The sequence below is a fragment of the Castanea sativa genome, chromosome 5, assembly GCF_040712315.1.
Source record: "Castanea sativa cultivar Marrone di Chiusa Pesio chromosome 5, ASM4071231v1".
NCBI classification, from domain to species: Eukaryota; Viridiplantae; Streptophyta; class Magnoliopsida; order Fagales; family Fagaceae; genus Castanea; species Castanea sativa.
In genome coordinates, this window is record NC_134017.1 from 76,594,379 (window position 1) to 76,613,658 (window position 19,280).

Consider the following 19,280-nt stretch of genomic DNA (forward strand, 5'->3'; position numbering starts at 1 on the left):
ATTGACCTTCTATCGAGGAGGTGTCGAGACTCGCAGATTTGTACTTTTCCTAAGCAGTTCTTGAGTAATCTTTATGTCTTCAATTTAACCACTTGTAATGATCATCTTGAACCTACTTAGATATACCCAAATACAAGTAAATTGCATTTTGTCAAAGGATATGCCAAGTACATACAAATATGTTCCTAACAATCTCCCCCTTTGACAATCCATGACAAAACCACAAGAGTACATTGAATGTTCTAGAATACATTCTACTCAAGCTTACAGAATAAATAGGCCTAGTCTAAAAGATCTGAACCTTGGAAGTTGTTGCATGAAGAAGGTTCGGAATCTTGACTTGGCTTTAACTTGTCTTTCCTGAAAGGTACTAAACCAAACACATCAAGGTACCATGTGGAAAACAATGACAAGTTAAATAAATAAGAAACATCTGTATAAATAGAGAAAAGAAACAACACATGTGAGATAAAGAGTGAAACACATACATCATCATCAAATATAGATCGAAGCAACACATGATGTATGTAAATGGTTATAAAACCAAAAGATACACAACACAAAAAAAAAAAAAAAAAAAAAAATATATATATATATATATATATATATATATATCAAAATTAAATTGCATCAAACTAACTCTCCCCCTAAGTTAGTTACAACAAAAACTTTATTTCCTTTAACATGAAGTTCTCCCCCTAAGTCTATTACTCCTCCTAAGGAATGACATTAAATTCTCAAATTTCTCCCCCTTTTTGACACAATTGTCAAAGGGCATAAAAAACCAAAAGACTTGATCGGAGATAGACTGAAAACAGATACAGAGGGAACGAGGAGAACAAGGAACCATAGACCTATAAGAGGAAGAAAAACAAGATGCTATGGACACAAAGGGAAAACATGCAAAACAAAGAAAGAAAAAAAAAATGCAAGCAAGGGTATCTCGATCGATCAAAAGGTGTCGAGATATAAAGGCTTCGACAGATGCAGCTATCGAGAGGTGTCTAGAGATGTCCACAACAGAAGCTCGATGGATCGATGAGGTATCAAGAAGCTATCGAGGGGACAAGAGATTTCTCGATTGATCCATCTAGCTATTGAGAGATGTTGAGATTATGATAAGATGCAACAGAAGTGCTCGATAGATAAGCCAGGTGTCGAAGAGGTGTCGAGATTGCTTAAAAACAATTTTTCAAGAAGGAAAAAACACAAAAATAAATGCAATCACACATGCAACTCAACCAATGATCCAAACAACATTTTGAACTCTCAAAATCATCTCTCAACAATAAGAATGATAAGCATTTAGATCTCAAAACACACACATATACACTAAACACGTTTAACCAATTTTATATTTCAAAAGCAAGTTAAGATAGTTTAGTGAGCATACATCCACACATGTAAACCTTGTGATGGCCAAATCACATTGTTCCTGCACATGTATCAAGAGTAGAAAGGAATATTGCATGTTGTGTGTGAAAAACATTGCAAGATTGCATAAGTGTCTCAATATTATGACGATTTGAGATATGTGAAAATCACTTTAACTCACACACAATTATAACTATTTGATGGGGACTATCACCTTCGAGGTACATCCTATAACTCCCACATCTCCTTGAAAACACGCTTGCAATCATGTTTTAAAGTATTTTGTTCTTTTTGCTTTTTATTTTCTTTGCATATTTTATTTTATTAAGCAAATCATATATGGGTATACAAGAGAGAAAAAAGAAATACTCAATTATGTTAAGCTTTTTAACATTGCACTTTTGCTATGCCGAAGCTTACAGATGTCATTTCATGATTGACGAGTAACAGTGGTGAGATAGTTATTTATGCATTTCTCTTAGGATTTTCTATTCCTTTCCGTCAAAAAGAGTGGTACGAGTGTTAAGTACAAGATATCAATTAACCTTACTCATCTCAAACAAAGAGCCACAATGCTCACTTGCTTAGTTATGCATAGAGATGCTCATCTAAGCTACAAAAGATACAAAGTTTAGAAAACTCTGTTTCAATGGCCATTTTAAGGTTCATAAGAACCAATGTACCTAATACACATACTGTTTTTGTATTTTTCTGATTTTTCAATTTTTTATTTTGAAAAACAAACAAAATAAAGATTAAACAACCAAACAAAAACAGACAAACAACATGAAAGCATGAAAGAAAGATGCAGATGCAAGAAATCAAGCAAAGAGAGCCTTACTTTAGATAGAAAGAATTAAAGTAGAGGACAAACAGAAAGATAATTAAGTCTTAGGCTCCTTTCTCACCCACATAGCACGAGTTTTTGGCTGTGAATATGAAAAGACATGTGTCTACTAAAGGACATAGAAGAATTAAAATCCTCCTGAAATTGAGTTAAAAAGCTCAAAACTTTTAATAACTCTCCAAACAAAGGTGTAAGTCCTTGAGAGGAAACTTGTGGCCGTTTGAACACTTGCTTATGAGGATACAACTTAAAGCAATTAGGACGAGTGTGTCTAGAAACACCATAATGGTGACAAACATGAGCAGTTTTAGAACTACTCGGCACCCTAGAAGGAGGTCTAACCTTAGAGGTTGACAGAGAGCTCAACTTAGGAAAATTTGGCCTAATATGACCAACAATATGACAATGATGACAAATGGGGACAAAAGCATATTTTTCTTTCATCCTAGGAGGAGTTTTAGACATAGATTTAGAACTTTCAGCGTTAACATCAAATTGTTTATCTTTGTCTATCCTAGCAATATTAGCCCTCAACTCTTCATTATTCCTTTTAAATGGGGGAATATAAAAATCTTCTTCATTATCCCTTTCTGTGCAGCTCGTATCTGTCGCATTCAAGAAAAAACGAGGTTAACATTTGGGATCCTAAGGTTGCAATTTTTTTTGGGTTCGAAGAAGACTTTCTTGGGGATACATTTAAAAATGTATAACCTGCATTAATCATTGAGTGCAGTCTTTTTTATTTTGATCAGGTTAGCGATGACTCATCCTTATAAACATGTAAATCATAATCTGGAAAGCATTTTAAAATCCTTTGCTACTCTTCAGTTTCTTTGCATTTTCCAACTTACATTATTACTACAATTACAAATAACAATTTTTTCATAGCTGTAGTAGTAGTAGTAGTTGTAGATTTGTGTCTTTCGTAATTTGTATTATATTGATGCAGTATGGTAACACATTTTGGTGCACAAGACTTTCGTGTCGTATTTTGGTAATTTTTTGAGTTTCGGGGGCATTTTGGTACTTTTTGGGTTTTAGGGGTATTTTGGTAATTTTTAGGTTTCTGGAGTATTTTAGTAATTTTTGGATTTTTGGGGGGGGGTATTTTGGTAATTTTTTGGGTTTCAGGGTATTTTGGTAATTTTTGGGTTTCGGAGGTATTTTGGTCATTTTTTGGGTTTCAGGGGTATTTTGGTAATTTTTAGGTTTTGGGAGTATTTTGGTAATTTTTGGGTTTCAAGGGTATTTTAGTCATTTTTTTGGGTTTTGGGGGTATTTTTGTCATTTTTGGATTTCGGGGGTATTTTAGTCATTTTTTGAGTTTTGGGAGTATTTTGGTAATTTTTTTGGTTTTGGGGGTATTTTGGTCTTTTTTGGGTTTTAGGGGTATTTTGGTAATTTTTAGATTTTGGGGTATTTTGGTCATTTTTGAAGATTATAGAGTACTTTGGTCATTTTCACTTTAATGGCATTTTGGTAATTTTGATAATTGGGGTAATTGGATGGGTTGTGGTTCACCCATAATAATTGAGTTGGGTTAGATTTGGGTTAGAAGCAATTAGTTAAATGAGTTTTAATGGGTAAATGTGTTTTATATACCCAACCCAATTAAGCTCACCCCAAACTCACCCAAGCCCACCCATTTGCCACCCCTACTCTCAACCTAGCTCTCGATCCCTAATCTCGCCGGCGTGCTCTGTGCCACGCAACTCAATGCCGCCGTGCTCTGACCCATTTCCCTTTCGATTCCCTCTCCATCCAACACACTCCCCACCTATGCTTGCCCTCTGTTCTTAGAAACCGTCACGCACTCTCTTCCTTTGTTCTCAGGAGTCGGTGCTTCTTTCTCTCTTTCTTGCAGCAAGGTTTGTTTCTCTCAACTCTTTTCTTCCTCTTTATCCTCTCTATTTCTCTCTTTCTACTAAATCTAAATCATAAAGGCTTTGGGGTTTTCTGTGGGTTTCATTTTTTTGTGTTGGTTTGTTTGGGTTTCCTTTGATTTGTGTGTGGGTTTTGTTTGGGATTCATTTGATTTGTTTGTGGATTTTGTATCATAGTATTTTCAATGATTTCTTTTGAGTTTGTCTTAATTTTCTATTTCTATTTTCATTTGTGGTTTTGTAATGCAAATAATGTGTTTGATGAAATGCTTCTATGAACTAATATACATAAATAGAGCATGCGAATTGTTATAAGCTTTTGGTTCATTTTTTTTAAGACTCATTATGTGTGTGCAAACAGATCTTGTAGCTATTTGTTGAATTTTTTCAGTAAGACTGTTTCTCTATCGAGGATTTTCACCAAGCGTGAGTGATTTTAGATGCTTTTATTTATTTTTAGTTGTCTGGATTTGAATTTGAGGCTAATTTGATTTATTTACTGCTTCAACTGGTTTTAGAGTAGTTAAACTGATAAAGTTCAAATTTTTTATGCTTGAATGTTATGGAAAGTTGCAATTTTGAATTGGGTTCGTTGTAATTTTTGTGATCTTAGAGATACATTTTTGTACAACAGTTGGTTGGCACTTTGTATGTACTTTTAATTGCTTTTAGGAGCAATGTTTGGTTTTTCTTTTTACAAGAAAATTCGCTTTCAGTGTGCGAATTGAACAGTACCTATATTCTTGCTGCGTTCCTTTGTAGTTTGAAACTTAAATTTCTTATTAGTTTCATCGTAGTTTGAGGTTAAGTTGAAACACATTGATGATTTGGTTTTTATGTGATCATGGTAATGTGAATTAAAACAATGTAGTGCTTGGATTATGAGATAATTAGGCCAAATTATGACCTTTAAGTTCAATTTAAATTGTAAGAAAATGAATGATGACCTAGCAGGTTCGAGAGAAGTAGGTTCTTAGTTTATGGAATAGCATAGGTTGGGCTGGTTATTTTGGTTTGAAGTAGTGAAAAGGTGAAGAAAATTAATTGAATGTGGCTATTTTAAACTTGAAAAATAATTGAATTTGGCTATTTGAAGGTTTAGATTTAGATGTGCAATGATTCCTAGCAAACTTGGGTGAGTAGATGTAGCTATAACCGGTTTAGTGCCATATATGATACGTCTCCTAAAGCTTCTTTGGAGAATTATTCAACTGTGCTTCATTTCTATTCTCTCTTTGGCTCTTATTATGCATTGTGTGGCTCTGTATCATCAGAACTTGAAAGGCTATACAAAATGTCTATTCTATGTAAAAGGATGGGCTTTAGCTTAGTGGAGTCCTGAATAACTGAGCTCTTCAGTCCACAGGGTCTTCTTGTAGTTACACTTATTGTGGTCCAAAGTCCCATAACACAATCTATGCTTATTGAACACGACTTCGAGTCTTCAACCACTGGGATCTTCTTTTCTCTCTTCGGGTCCCAAAGAGAAAGCTGCTAATAAAACCACTGGAAGAATCAGAGCTGTAGCAAATCTCATTTTGAGAAGTGGGGAACCATGCATTCATGCAAATAGTAATTATTTGGTACTCGTAGACATTTATGGTGTTTGATACATGCATCACCTGGAGCTGATTGGCTTTTTGTAGACATTTAGTTGTTCAAATACAATTGAATTTTTTTTTTTCAAAAAAAAAAATTCTAATGCATCTAGAACTCTATTATTGCTAGAATTAATTTGAAACTAGAAAAGCAAGTTATCTATATCTATTTAGAAAACGAACAGAGGCTTTTGCACTATAAGTAGAAATCTATTTCACCTAAGAGCAAGGATCACATTGCTTTTTCAAGCAGTCAAATCAATGTATCAATTGGGCCTCTTGGACACATGATACAGAACATCTTTCATGGCTTGCCATGGTTTCAATTTTAGAAAACAATCAGGTGGCACCTGAACTTGCATAACTTCAGTCATCTATTATATGTATTTTGTTGCAATTTTTTCATTGCCTTTTCTGCTCTGCCTAATCTTTTGATTTTTGTGCATATATTGTTGATTTTTTTTCCCTTGGTCACTTCTTTTATACTCTTTATATGGATCCCATGCAAGCATGCATAAAATTAAAGTTTAGTTTTGTGGTTTGAAGCTTTAGATTTATTTTCTTTATGTGGTGCTCACTACAGGGATAAAAAAAATTTAATTCTAGCCATTAAATCAGTTCTAAAACTTTACCCTAATGCTTTGACAATGTTTTAGATAGACACAAATTTAAATTGTTATTATCAACTTTTTTATATATGCAACTAGAAAGCATATCACAGATGGAGCACATCAGTGAAGATGTAAAAATGGTTGTAACAAGTTTGATAAATTGGAGTTTTTAGCATGTAAAATGGAAAAGCAAATACAACAGCACACATTCTTGCACGTTATTCACAACACTTGGATTGTTTTAGAGCTTAATTAAAAGATATAGTAGATTATATTGCCCATATTGTTAACTAGGAAGCTAATGCATTTGTTTAACGGTCTACTATTCTCTTTGTAGTTTAACTTCAATCTCTATTGCTTGGCATATTGTATCTCTTCATAGTTAAAGCTTTATCCTATCTTTGGAAAAACTTTTTTAGGTGAATTAGATAGCAAATATCATACTAAGCAGTTTTTTTTTTTTTTTTGCTACTTATTTTGTTTTGTTAATAATTACAGAGGGAGGTTGAGATCAAATAATAGGGATTATTGTTCACAAGTAAAGGCAGAAAATGACCTATTGTTGAAAGGTATAACTTCTCAATTCTCATCATATCTCAATGCTATATTTTCAATTATGGATGCAAACACACACACACACACACACACCCTCTTTTTTTATTATATTTTTTTGGTAGGGTGAAAATCACTCAAGTTTTGGTGTCTTCTCTCATGCTTTCAAGGACAAAAATTACATTTTCATGTAAGTCTCTCGACTTCAAATTTTTAAATATTTATTAATTTAGATTAATGTTTCCATTTAAATATGCTTTCAATCATTTTTTTGGATAGCTTTTATTTATTAAATTCAATGTTTTTCCATTTAAATATTACTTGAGCCTTAAATCTCAATATATTATGCAAAATCCTTTTATAGTTTTTTTAGGTATCTCCTTTTATATTAGTTACATTGCTATCTACCTCTTCCATTCAATTATTTTATATATCCTTTATTAATACATTAGTTTCACACAATATGCATTCATTATATAACTTAAAATTAAAATACTCATTTATTTTTATTATCTATTTTATTATATAATTTAATTTTAATTAAATTTTTATTCAAGAAGATTCAAACATGTTTTCTCAAGAACTGTATGAAATAAAGCACTGGGGAAAGTCCTTCACCTAACTTTACTGTTGAAAGAAAAAAAAAAAAAAAAAAAAAACACACACATGTACACAAGGACTGCTGAGGAAACTACTGCTGCTGCTGCCAAAACTACCTAGCACTAGCAGTGATCTCCAGAATAAACACAAGGACTATTTTTGCCATCTGAACATACAATTACCCCATTAATAATCATTTGATTAAAAAGGAGCAACACCAAGATACTACTTTGCTTGATTTGCCAAATTAACCTCCATTTCTGTTAGACCATAGGCTTTGCTACTTTGCTTTATGTACCGAACCTCCATTTGTGTTGTACCTTAGGCCTTTGCTACTTTGCTTGATTACCAAACCTCCAATGTAGAGCTCTATAGCTGCGTTTTAAAAACGCAGCTATAGGTCCACACTATAACCGCATTTCGAACGTGGCCCAAAGTAGGTCTATAGCCGCATTTTTTTACAAAACGCAGCTATAAGTCTCAACCTATAGGGGTGCAAAAATGCAGTTATAGGAGGACCTGTAGCCGCATCTACAAAAACGCAACTATAAGTCCAGGCTAAAACCGCGTTTTAAACACAACCCAAAGTGGGTCTATAGTCGCTTTTTTTACAAAACACAGCTATAAGGCTCATCTTATAAGGGGTGGAAAAACGCAGCAATAGGGGGACTTAGAGCCTATAGGTCCCTCCGGGGCTATTGTCGTATAGTAAAAGCTGCGTTTGAAAATGCAGCCATAGAAACGTAGCTATTGTCCTATAGCTGCATTTTTATGGTCTATTGTTGTGTTTTTGAAACACGGCTAAAGCCCGCTTTTTTTGCAGTGCAAATCACAAGATTTAATCAAGCTACAATACACTGTGTTGGATTATGGTACACTGTGTTTTTTGATAGATAAGATAGAATTTAAATCTATAATGTTTGTTCTTATGATGATTGCTCTTCCTCATTAAGCCAAATTACTAATTGATTTATAAGGTAGGTGGGATTCAAATTTTATTTGATAACAAAAGACTTTATCAATTGAGCTAACTAGAATCAATAAAACTATATACTAATGATGTACGATATATAATGATTTTCCCCTATTATGCTTATGTAAAATCCTAATATTGAAGAGATTTAATTAATCACACCAACAAATTCACATATATTGTTGGGCTAATAACAAAAAATAGTGGTTATAAAGATATGATGGGAATAGCTCGAAGGGGCTCTGCCTTATGTAAAGTAAGCCCAAACATCTCACCCAAGTCCAAGTCTTCTGGCTTCATCTCATCTGGGAGCTTCCAAGCAAAGTTGTGAACAAGAGAAGCCAACATCAAGTGCACCATTCGGTTAGCTAATGGTAATCCAGGGCATATCCTTCTTCCAGCTCCAAATGGAATCAGTTCAAAATCTTGGCCCTTAAACTCAATGTCTTGCGCTAAAAATCTTTCAGGCATAAATAAATTTGGATTTGGCCATATGCTTAAGTCTCTTCCCATTGCCCACACATTTATGAGTATTTGTGCATTTTTGGGCACAATGAAGCCACATATTTCTACGTCTGTCACAGCCTTACGAGGAACTAGAAAAGGAGCTGGTGGGTGCAATCGAAAGGTTTCTTTCACTATAGCTTGAAGATAATGAAACTTTGAGATATCTGATTCTTGGACTTTCTTATTATTGCCTAGGACTTCTTCAAGCTCATCTTGGGCTTTTACCATTTTTTCTGGGTTGTGTAATAACAATGCCATTGCCCATTCTACTGTGCTTGATGTTGTGTCCATCCCTGCAATAAATAAGTCCTGCAATAAAAGAGTGTAAGAACTAATTGTCTACGTTTAGGTCGATTGTGATTGGTGTATAATGAAAGTAAAGTTAGTGATCAACTCATATGGAAATAATGTTACTTCAATCATAAAAAATTATGTCGCAATTGTGATAAATGTTGCGTCCCTAACATTACTATAGACAATACAAAGTAATAATGATCCTAACTAGCCATATTGAAGATATTTGAATTTTTTTTTTTGAGGTATTACATTTTACCACCCTAAATTATACTCTAAATTACACTTTGCACTCTAAATTTTTGAATGCACGTTTTGCACTATAAACTATGACTCGTGTTATACTTTGCACACCAACATTAAGTTTGCCGTTAACTTGGATGGAAATCTAAAGTTTAGGGTACAAAATATAATCAAGAGTATAGTTTAGAGTGGTAAAATGTAATTTCTTATTTATTTTTAAAAGATTGAGAAGAGGAGTAATTGGGTCTTATTTTTACATGATATCATATTTTTCCATCTAAGTTAATGACAAACTTAACGTCTAGGTGCAAAATGTAACAAGAATCATAGTTTATGATACAAAATGTGCATTCGAAATGTAATTCTTCCCTTCCTACAAATATAGTTACTTGCACCAGTTAACGGTCTAAAATGGTAATCATGTGCATTACAAATCAAAATAGAAATTCTAAGTATAATTGTTATTCAAATATTTACTTTGAACCAAAGTTTTAAAGAGGTAGTTAATCACCAGAATCAAATGTTTGATATCGCGGAGGCTTATCTTTGAATTGTCTTCTTCGTTGAGAGTAAGGAGCGAATCTAGTACATCATTGCTTGCTTTAGGACCCTTTGATGAAGCTCTTAATTGTACTCGTTCATTGATGATACCATCAAAAATACCAAATAATTTTGCGAAATAAATCCTTGTCCTTTTGCGGATCCCTTGGGGGTCAACTAAACTAAGTGCTGGGAAAAAGTCCGCAAGATTAGGCTTTCCAGCTTCTTGGGCTAGACCATATACAAGGTGCTGGAACTCATGGGACAAATTTGAACCATATTGGGCCAAGTCGATAGCGAAAAAAGTGTTTGATATGGCATTGAGGGCTGTTGTGAACACTACTTGACCAACATCAATGGGTGCACCGCTTTTGCAACTTTGGTTAATATAGTCAAGTAGTTCTTGTACCTTTGTTTGTCGAAGGGCTTGTGTGGCTTCGAGACGTTGTAGAGCAAATATTTCCATGACACAAGCTTTCCTAAGGTTCCTCCAATGAGAATTTGTGGGCATCCACCCCATTGAAACTTTGTGGTGGTCAAAAATTTGGGCCATATTTGGGATGGTTCGGCTAGAGAAGGCTTGGTCATTTTTTTGAAGTGCTTCTTTTGCTATGTTTGGAGAGGAAATGACTATGGTTGTTATGCTCCCAAGCTTGAGAGTCATTATGGGTCCATAAGTTTTGGAGAGCTTGGCAACAGCTTGGTGGGGTAAGTTGCCAAGTTTAAAGATGTTACCAACAATTGGAATAGGGTAGGGGCCTGGGGGGAGTCTGGGCAAGCCAGACTTCCGGCTTGCAAGATTGGAGGTGAAGACATGAATGGATGCCCACACAAAGGGAAGTATCAGCAACAATACTATGTCGTAGTCCATTAACTTAAAATTGGTTCATATTTCTTTTGTTTGTATTTTTATATTTTTGTTGGGCATAAGGAAGCGGTGGATGTTCATCCAAAAAGAAGAAAGCTAAAGGTGTGCTTCAAATTGTTTGAGGATTAGATCAAGATTCAAGATAATATCAACCATTCGTTTGAGAGTCCATTTTTGTATTGATGTAGAAAGAACTTTTGTCTTGAAGTTTTAGATGTTGGTTGGATCCAAATTGTCCAATAAATGTAGATAACGTATATTCTTGTCAAATGTTTGGACCAATGAGAATGGCCTAAATAAGTGTTTGTAATACTAACGAAAAGTTTTCTCTTAATATATTTTTGAGTGTTGAAGTGTGGTTAGTTGAATGTTGAGGTTGTTTAAGGGGATATTGGTGGTGAGTGAGTGATTAATATAATATAATTAGGTCAGAATTAATTAACTTAAACTTTTGGTGTAAATGATGTCCTATATGTTATATTAATATGTTAATATAATTCTGAACAAAGGAAAAAAAAGGACCAATTTACTTTTAATTGGGTTATGACCATCAGGGAATTTCCAGAAGAAAAATAAATCAATTAAAATTAACCTAGGATAATCCAATACATGCATATTTATCATAAAATCATAAATCAACGAATCAGATTAAGTATTAATAAGATAATGATCACGGTAATATTTTGTACGCGGAAAAAAGATGAAGAGAAATTTACCTTTAAATGCACTATGACTACTAGAAATGAGGATATGGATTTTACGGTTAGGGTCATTTAGGAAATTTTTCACATGCAAAATTACCACTTGAATGCTGAAAAGGTGAAAAAAGAGAGTTGTAAAATTGGGTGCACTGCTTCCCTACCAAAAATGTGTTGGGTTAATGCTAAGGGAAAAGAAAATGGTGGTAGAAAATACGAGTAAGGAAGTGAAGCAATTGCAAAAGAACATGAAAGTAAGGATACCAATAATATTTTTAAAAATTTAAGGCACAACAAAATTTCAGTTTATTTTTTACAACATTCAATTGTTATGGTTTCGGGTATAATACTTATTTTATTTTTAATCTATGTTGACGTTGAGTTGACATTTATGGGAAAAATATTGTAAAATTTTATTATGTAAATAGAAAAACACATAATTTTTACTTGGAAAAACCTTTCAGGAGGATTTGGAGGGGAAAAGCCATGAACAATGCCAGTACAACTTTCAAAAATGTTTCCATTTGTTTTTCCGATTTCGAATTTTCGAGCCCTTCTTTTTATGGAGCTAAAGGAGGAGATATACAATACAAATGTTCATATATCCTCTTGGCCAAGGCCAGTACTACTACATGCAATGTTCTCTACGTGCATGGTATTATAGTTTACAAGGCATGGTCATGCTCAGTATTACACTTGAAAGTTGAAACACTACTGTTTTTCCGCTGTGGCCATGCATACATGTCACTCTCTGCATAGATTTAGAATTTCTTTTATGAATCGTTTTATGATGTGTTGTTATAGCCAAATGTTATAGCAATTTAATATATATATTTTTGATCAATTAAATATTTTTAAGTGATCAAGCTGAGACTTCCACCACATATATGATATATAAACACATTTTGTAATTACTCTCAGAAAATTGGACCTCCCACAAAGCCTATTTTGAGACACAGACTGCAAATTCATTCTGAAAGTGGCAAATGGACCTACAGATTTTCAGAAAACTCCACCAACTGCTCCCTCAATTCTAACCAAACAAACAAATATGTGCCCCCAAATTTGGCGGAGGACTTAATCTTCCTACAAATTTAGAAACCATTTTAAATCCACTCATTTGGATATAAGCAACAATACTAGGTATTAGTCCATTAATTCTTGAAGTTGGTTTATGTTTCTTGTGTTTATATTTTCGATGGATACAAGAATGGAATATAAAGAAGACAATCTTAAAAGGAAAAACATGGGACATGCTTCGGTGTCCTAAACTAGGATAATTCTTGAAGACTATCTATTATCTACTTTGTACGAAGTTAGAAAGAAAACAAAATAAGGATATATGGACTTAAATGCACTGATAATGGTACATGTATCCACCTATATAAGGCAGCAGGAGGTGTCCCTGTCATTGAGGATTACAAGTTTAGTACATGATTCGGATGCAAAAGTCAAGGGGGCCGGCCGAAGATAATATCAACCATTCGTTTAAGAGTCTATTTTGTATTGATTAGACTTGTCTATTGCTTTCTAAAAGAAGAAAAGAAAAAAGGTACGTCTATTGCTTCGAATAGTCCAATTATAATATTGTAAAATCATTTTCATATTTGCTTTATTGATAAAGATAAAGTATGTCTAATGCTCTTTCTTCTCAAAAAAAGAAAAAAAAAGAAAAAAAAAGAAAAAAGTCTTATGCTCTGACCTTTCCAATTATTCTGTAAAGCCTATTTATGGTTAGCCTTAGTGCTATAGTGTCTGTATATACCTGGTTAGAGTTTATTGTAAATACAATTGAGAATAAAAAAGACGTAGCAACCTAGGATTTTATCACACGGATGCATGTTGTCAAGTAAAATCACGTAATTTCTTTATGTTCTTTCTTTCTCTTTTACTTTTTGTTTCAGCTTTCTCTCGATCTTTACTTTCATCATGTCCAATAAGAATCGACCATATGTGGTACTCTCTCGTCTAAAAGTCCAGACAGATTAAAAAGCCAAATACAAAGGCCAAGATAAATGCCAAATGATTATCTCCATTTTAAAAGCAAGATTACTGATCACGTGTAGGTGAAATTCAAATCTTACGTGACAACAAGACTTTACTAATTGGGCTAAGTAGAACCCATTTTAAAACTTCAAAATAATGATGTATAATATATAATTGTTTTGCTCTATTATCCTTATGGAAAATCCTAATATTGAAGACATCGGATTAAACATAGACAAATTCACATCCATATTGGACTAGGAACAAACAATCAAAGTTACAAAGATTTGATGGGAATAACTTGGAGGGGCACTGCCCTATGTAAGGCAAGCCCAAACGTCTCACCCATGTCCATGTCTTTTGGCCTCATCTCATCAAAGTAGTGAACAAGAGAAACTAACATCAAATGCACCATTCTGTTAGCTAATGGCAATCCAAGGAATATCCTTCTTCCAGCTCTAAAGGGAATTAGCTCAAAATCTCGGCCTTTAAAGTCAATATCTTGCACTAAAAACATTTCGGACATAAATAAATTTGGGTTTTTCCATATGCTTGAGTCCCATTGCCCACACGTTTATTAGCATTTGTGCATTTTTGGGCACGATAAAGCCACATAATTCTAGATTTGTTTCAGCCTCACGGGGAACTAGAAAAGGCATCAGATTGTGCAATCAAAAAGTTTCTTTCACTGTAACTTGAAGATAATGGGACTTTGAGATGTCTGATTCTTACACGTGTCCATCCTTGCCTAGGACTTCTTTAAGTTCATCTTGGGCTTTTGCTCTTTTTTTCAGGTTGTGTAATAACATTGCCATTACACATTCCATTGTGCTTAATGTTGTTTCGATCCCTGCTAGAAGAATAAGTCCAATGTCACAACTTGTGTGGAGAGTTGTGGTTGGTGGAGGGGTGTCCCCACATGGACCCACCATCACCCCTTCACTAATCACAACTCGCCACATGGGCGAGTTGCGGCACAAGCAGTGCCACAGGTTGCGGCCCTAAACTTATTCCTGCTAGAAGCATGTCCTACAATAAAGTGTATGATAATTGATTGCTTTAAGTTAATAGCCTATTGTGATTAGTGCATAATACAAATAGTTTAAGTAATGAATCCAAATAAAAATAATGACAATCGGATCACAACAAAATATGTTAGTAATTGTCAGTCCTCAACATTACCAATGGTGCTAAAGGTTAAGGCCTAAAAACTAACCAAGATCCCAAGGAGTACTAGTCATCATCAGGTTGTTGAAGCTATTTAAGGATGGAAATTGGTCATACAGAGTGATTTGCATAATAACCAAGATCCCAAGAAAAAGATTACTTATTTCCTAAAGGCGTAAATACACTTTTAGTCTCTACATTTTGACTTTTTCCGTTTTAGTCCCTACATTTTATTTTACCACTTTTAGTCTCTAAACCAATTAGCGCGTCTCATTTTAATCCTTTTAATCAGCCAACTAGCAAAAAAGGCTGATGAAGCAAATCACGTTAGCAACTGATTTGGCGTGTGAATGTTGTGAATCACTCATCTCTTTCCCCAAATCAGTCTTACACCATAGCCAAGCTCAATGAATCCCTTTCTTACACTCACGACCTAAAATCACCATATCCAAGCTCAGCAAAACTCTACAACCATCATCAGCCCAAAACCCAGTAAATCAATTACCGAAAAAAAAAAAAAAATCAAACCCAGAACAAATACCCAAACCTAGAAAATCAAATACCCAAAAAATCAAACCCGAAAATCAAATACCCAAACCCAAAAAATGAAACAAGAAAACAAAAAAATCAAATCCAGGAAACAGTAAACTTTTCTTGAAATAGTAGAGGAAAGAAAGGCAGGAAGAACCCCTCAGCAGCAGCAACAGAGGGCTTCGTTGTCGACGACGACGATGATCACGGGGGCTTGTTGTTTGTCTTCTTCTTCGTCATTGTCTTCAACCTCCTTGTCTTTGTCAAAGTCAGATTGTTTAGTGGTTCCGGATTTGGATTCGGGTTTGGGTTTGGGTTTGACTTTGAGTGGTTCCGGAGAAACGAATTTGGATTGGTTCTTGGAGCACACTACTCTGGTGGTCCTAGCCCAGTATTTATCTAAGGAAATTTATGCTATTTAGGGTTTTTGTGTGATTTTGGGTAATGGGAGATGTGATGGTTGTGAAATTAAGCTTATTGTTAGGTTCCTAAATAAATTTTAAAAGTTTATGGATTGTAATCAAAACTCAGTTCTTAAATTGCCTACATTTTTGTCTCTTTGATCAAAATGTTTAAACCCTTGTAATTTGGATTGATTAGGAAATGGACTTGTAATAAGGTTCCTATTGATGAAATTTTGAAATTTAATGATTTTTGATTAAAACTTAGATTTTATATTGTTTGCATTCTGTCACTTTGGTCAAAATGTTTAAACTTTAAACCTTTGTTCTGGGTTTGATTTTTTTGGTAATTGATTTTCTAGGTTGTGGCCTGATGATGGCTTTATAGTTTTGCTGAGCTTGGATATGGTGATTTCAGGTCATGAGTGTGAGAGGGATTCACTAAGCTTAGCTATGGTGTAGGACTGATTTAGGGAAAGAGATGAGTGGGACTCTAGCGTGGGAGTGGAACTCTAGCGTACAAAACAAGATATACCAATAGGCATTCAAAACTAGAAAAACCAAAGAACAGAGAAGCAGATAAGTCGAAGAAAAATAGAGAACGGAGAAGAGAAGAGGCGAGGAAGAAGAAGCTAAAGCAAGAGGGGAGACTACGATTGACAAAATGGAAGTGGTTGAAGACATGGGAGTGATTGGCAATGTGGTGGTGAATGGCTGTGACGACAAAAATTGATGATTTTTGGGGTTTTTTTTTTTTTTTTTTTTTTTTTGTTGTAGTACGGGCCCGGTTTAGATTTATCTGGCCGAAACATATCCCATTTTTTCCGGTAAGGCCGTAACAGTCCGGTATGGGCCGGTACTCAGAACGGTACGAATCAAGGGGGGGTTTTGGTACCAATTAGTTCACTGGTACAAAAAAAAAGCGGCCATACCGGCCAGTACGATACATGCATGTTTATCGTAAGATCACAAATCAACGAATTAGATTAAGTATTAATTGTACACGGAAAAAAGAAGTAGAGAAATTTAATTACCTTTAAATGCACTATGACTACTTAGGAATATAGGAAATTTTCACACATGCTAAATTATCACTTGAATGCTGAAAAGGTGAAAAAAGAGAGTTGTAAAATGGGTGCACTGCTTCCCTTCCAAAAATGTGTTGGGTTAATGCTAAGGGAAAAGAAAATGGTGGTAGAAAATACAAGGAAGTGAAGCAATTCCAAAAGAACATGCAAGTAAGGATACCAATAATATTGTAAAAAATTTAAGGCACAACAAAATTTCAGTTTATTTTTTACAACATTCAATTGTTATGGTTTCGGGTATAATACTTATTTTATTTTTAATCTATGTTGACGTTGAGTTGACATTTATGGGAAAAATATTGTAAAATTTTATTATGTAAATAGAAAAACACATAATTTTTACTTGGAAAAACCTTTCAGGAGGATTTGGAGGGGAAAAGCCATGAACAATGCCAGTATAACTTTCAAAAAAATTTCTATTTGTTTTTCTGATTTGGAGCCCTTCTTTTTATGGAGCTAAAGGAGGAGATAGTAAAATACAAATGTTCGTATATCCTCTTGGCCAAGGCCAGTACTACTACATGCAATGTTCTCTACGTGCATGATATTATAGTGCCTTGTACCACAAGGCATGGTCATGCTCAGTATTACACTCGAAACAGTTTTGTTTTTCCGCTGTGGCCGTGCATACATGTCCCTCTCTGCATAGATATAGAATTTCTTTTATGAATCGTTTTATGATGTGTTGTTATAGCCAAATGTTATAGCAGTTTAATATATATATTTTTGACCAATTAAATATTTTTAAGTGATCAAGCTGAGACTTCCACCACATATATGATATATAAACACATTTTGTAATTACTCTTTGAAATTTGGACCTCCCAAAAAGCCTATTTTGAGACACAGACTGCAAATTCATTCTGAAAGTGGCAAATGGACCTACAGATTTTCAGAAAACTCCACCATCTGCTCCCTCAATTCTAACCAAACAAACAAATATGTGCCCCCAAATTTGGCGGAGGACTTACTCTTCCTACAAATTTAGAAACCATTTTAAATCCACTCATTTGGATATAAAAATCCTCCCCATTTGCTTCCCACACCGTGTCTCAATCTTTAGCTCATCATTTTGCAATTGCAAACATGAGTGTCATCAGGTTGCTTGCTTTCTTCCTTCTCTTCTCTTCCTCAAAAGCATTTAACATCACCAAAATACTTTCCCTACAACCAGATTTTAGCACTTTCAATAACTATTTGACACAAGCCCTACTAGCCAGTGAGATCAATAGCCGCCAAACCATTACTGTCCTTGTTGTTGAGAATTCAGCAGTGTCAGCCTTATCTGGAAAATCCAATGACATTATCAAAAAGGTCTTGAGCTTACATGTTGTGCTTGATTACTATGATGTCCAAAAGCTCCAACATTTACCAAACAAAACTTCCATGCTTACCACATTGTTCCAGTCCAGTGGCCAAGCTAAAGGCCTACTAGGTTTCTTGAATGTCACGGCAGCAAACACAGGTGGTGTATCAATAGCTTCTGCTGCTGGATCAGGTGTTGGTGCTTCTTTAGTTAAAGCTGTAGTGTCTCAACCTTATAATATCTCAGTGGTGCAAATTAGTACTGTCATAATGCCTTCAGCCATTATTGGCCCGACTCCACCTTCTTCATCGCCTTCTCCTGCGGCACGTGTAAGTCCGGCACAGCCTCCCTCTAGTAAGCCACCTGCTGCAGCGTCTCCAACGACTGGTACTGCTCCCGCTCCCTCCAATGGAACGACAGGTACTGCTCCCGCTCCTTCAACGACAGGTACTGCTCCCGCTCCTTCCAATGCAACGACAGCTCCCTCTCCTTCCAATGCAATGACGCCTTCTGCCAATGCCCCAGCAGATAGTAATGCGCCTGCCGCTGATTCGCCAGTCGGTACCCCTCCACCAGGTGCGGCAAATGGACCTACTGCCGATGGTCCTCCATCTGATGCATCGGATGCACCTAATGGGAACACAGCTACTAAGTCTGGGAGGATCAGTTTTGCTGTTGTTGTTATGACAATTTCGTTTCCCACTTTGTTTGTGGGTTCAATAATGTGATAGAAATAAAGGATTAGGTTGAATAAAAAATCCTGTATATCACTATAAGTATTTTATTTTATACTCCACCAGTCCTAGCCAATTACATATTTCTTACAAAGAAATTAAAGTTCAAAATAGAAAAAATTCATACACTTAGCATATTGCAGTTGGTGGAACATAAAGTGGAATACTAAAAGTGGGGGTAATGATTTTTATTCAGTGTAAATTCTAACATAAGTGCAAGAGAGTTAAGGAAGATAATTATGCAAGTGGATAATTTTTATTATTTTATTTTTGGGTGCAAGTACAAAACACTCTTGCAGCAAAATTTTCCTGGTTTGAATTCACGGCTGTAGAGTGAGTTCCCTTCAATGTTTTTCAGTATTAATTGAAAGTTGTTTCAATTACTCCATATTAAAAAAAAAAAAAAAATTATAGGCTTTTGGTAAACTTGACATAAAATCTTCTAAATGGAAATAAATCTGCAGAGATCAGTTAGATGT

The 19,280-nt window shown here is 34.8% G+C and overlaps 2 protein-coding genes across 2 annotated transcripts; one reads left to right on the plus strand and one right to left on the minus strand.

Moving 5' to 3' along the window:
* Positions 1–8,527: 8,527 nt before the first annotated feature.
* LOC142634031 (cytochrome P450 76T24-like) lies at positions 8,528–10,981 on the minus strand. The gene is made up of 2 exons (XM_075808297.1): positions 9,994–10,981; positions 8,528–9,254 (listed from the first exon to the last, which is right to left on the minus strand). The coding sequence occupies exons 1-2, from the start codon at positions 10,891–10,893 to the stop codon at positions 8,646–8,648; spliced, it is 1,509 nt and encodes a 502-aa protein (XP_075664412.1). The 5' UTR covers positions 10,894–10,981; the 3' UTR covers positions 8,528–8,645.
* A 6,866-nt stretch (positions 10,982–17,847) lies between these two features.
* LOC142635841 (fasciclin-like arabinogalactan protein 14) lies at positions 17,848–18,795 on the plus strand. Its single transcript, XM_075809908.1, has one exon. The coding sequence runs from the start codon at positions 17,848–17,850 to the stop codon at positions 18,793–18,795; it is 948 nt and encodes a 315-aa protein (XP_075666023.1).
* Positions 18,796–19,280: the final 485 nt, after the last annotated feature.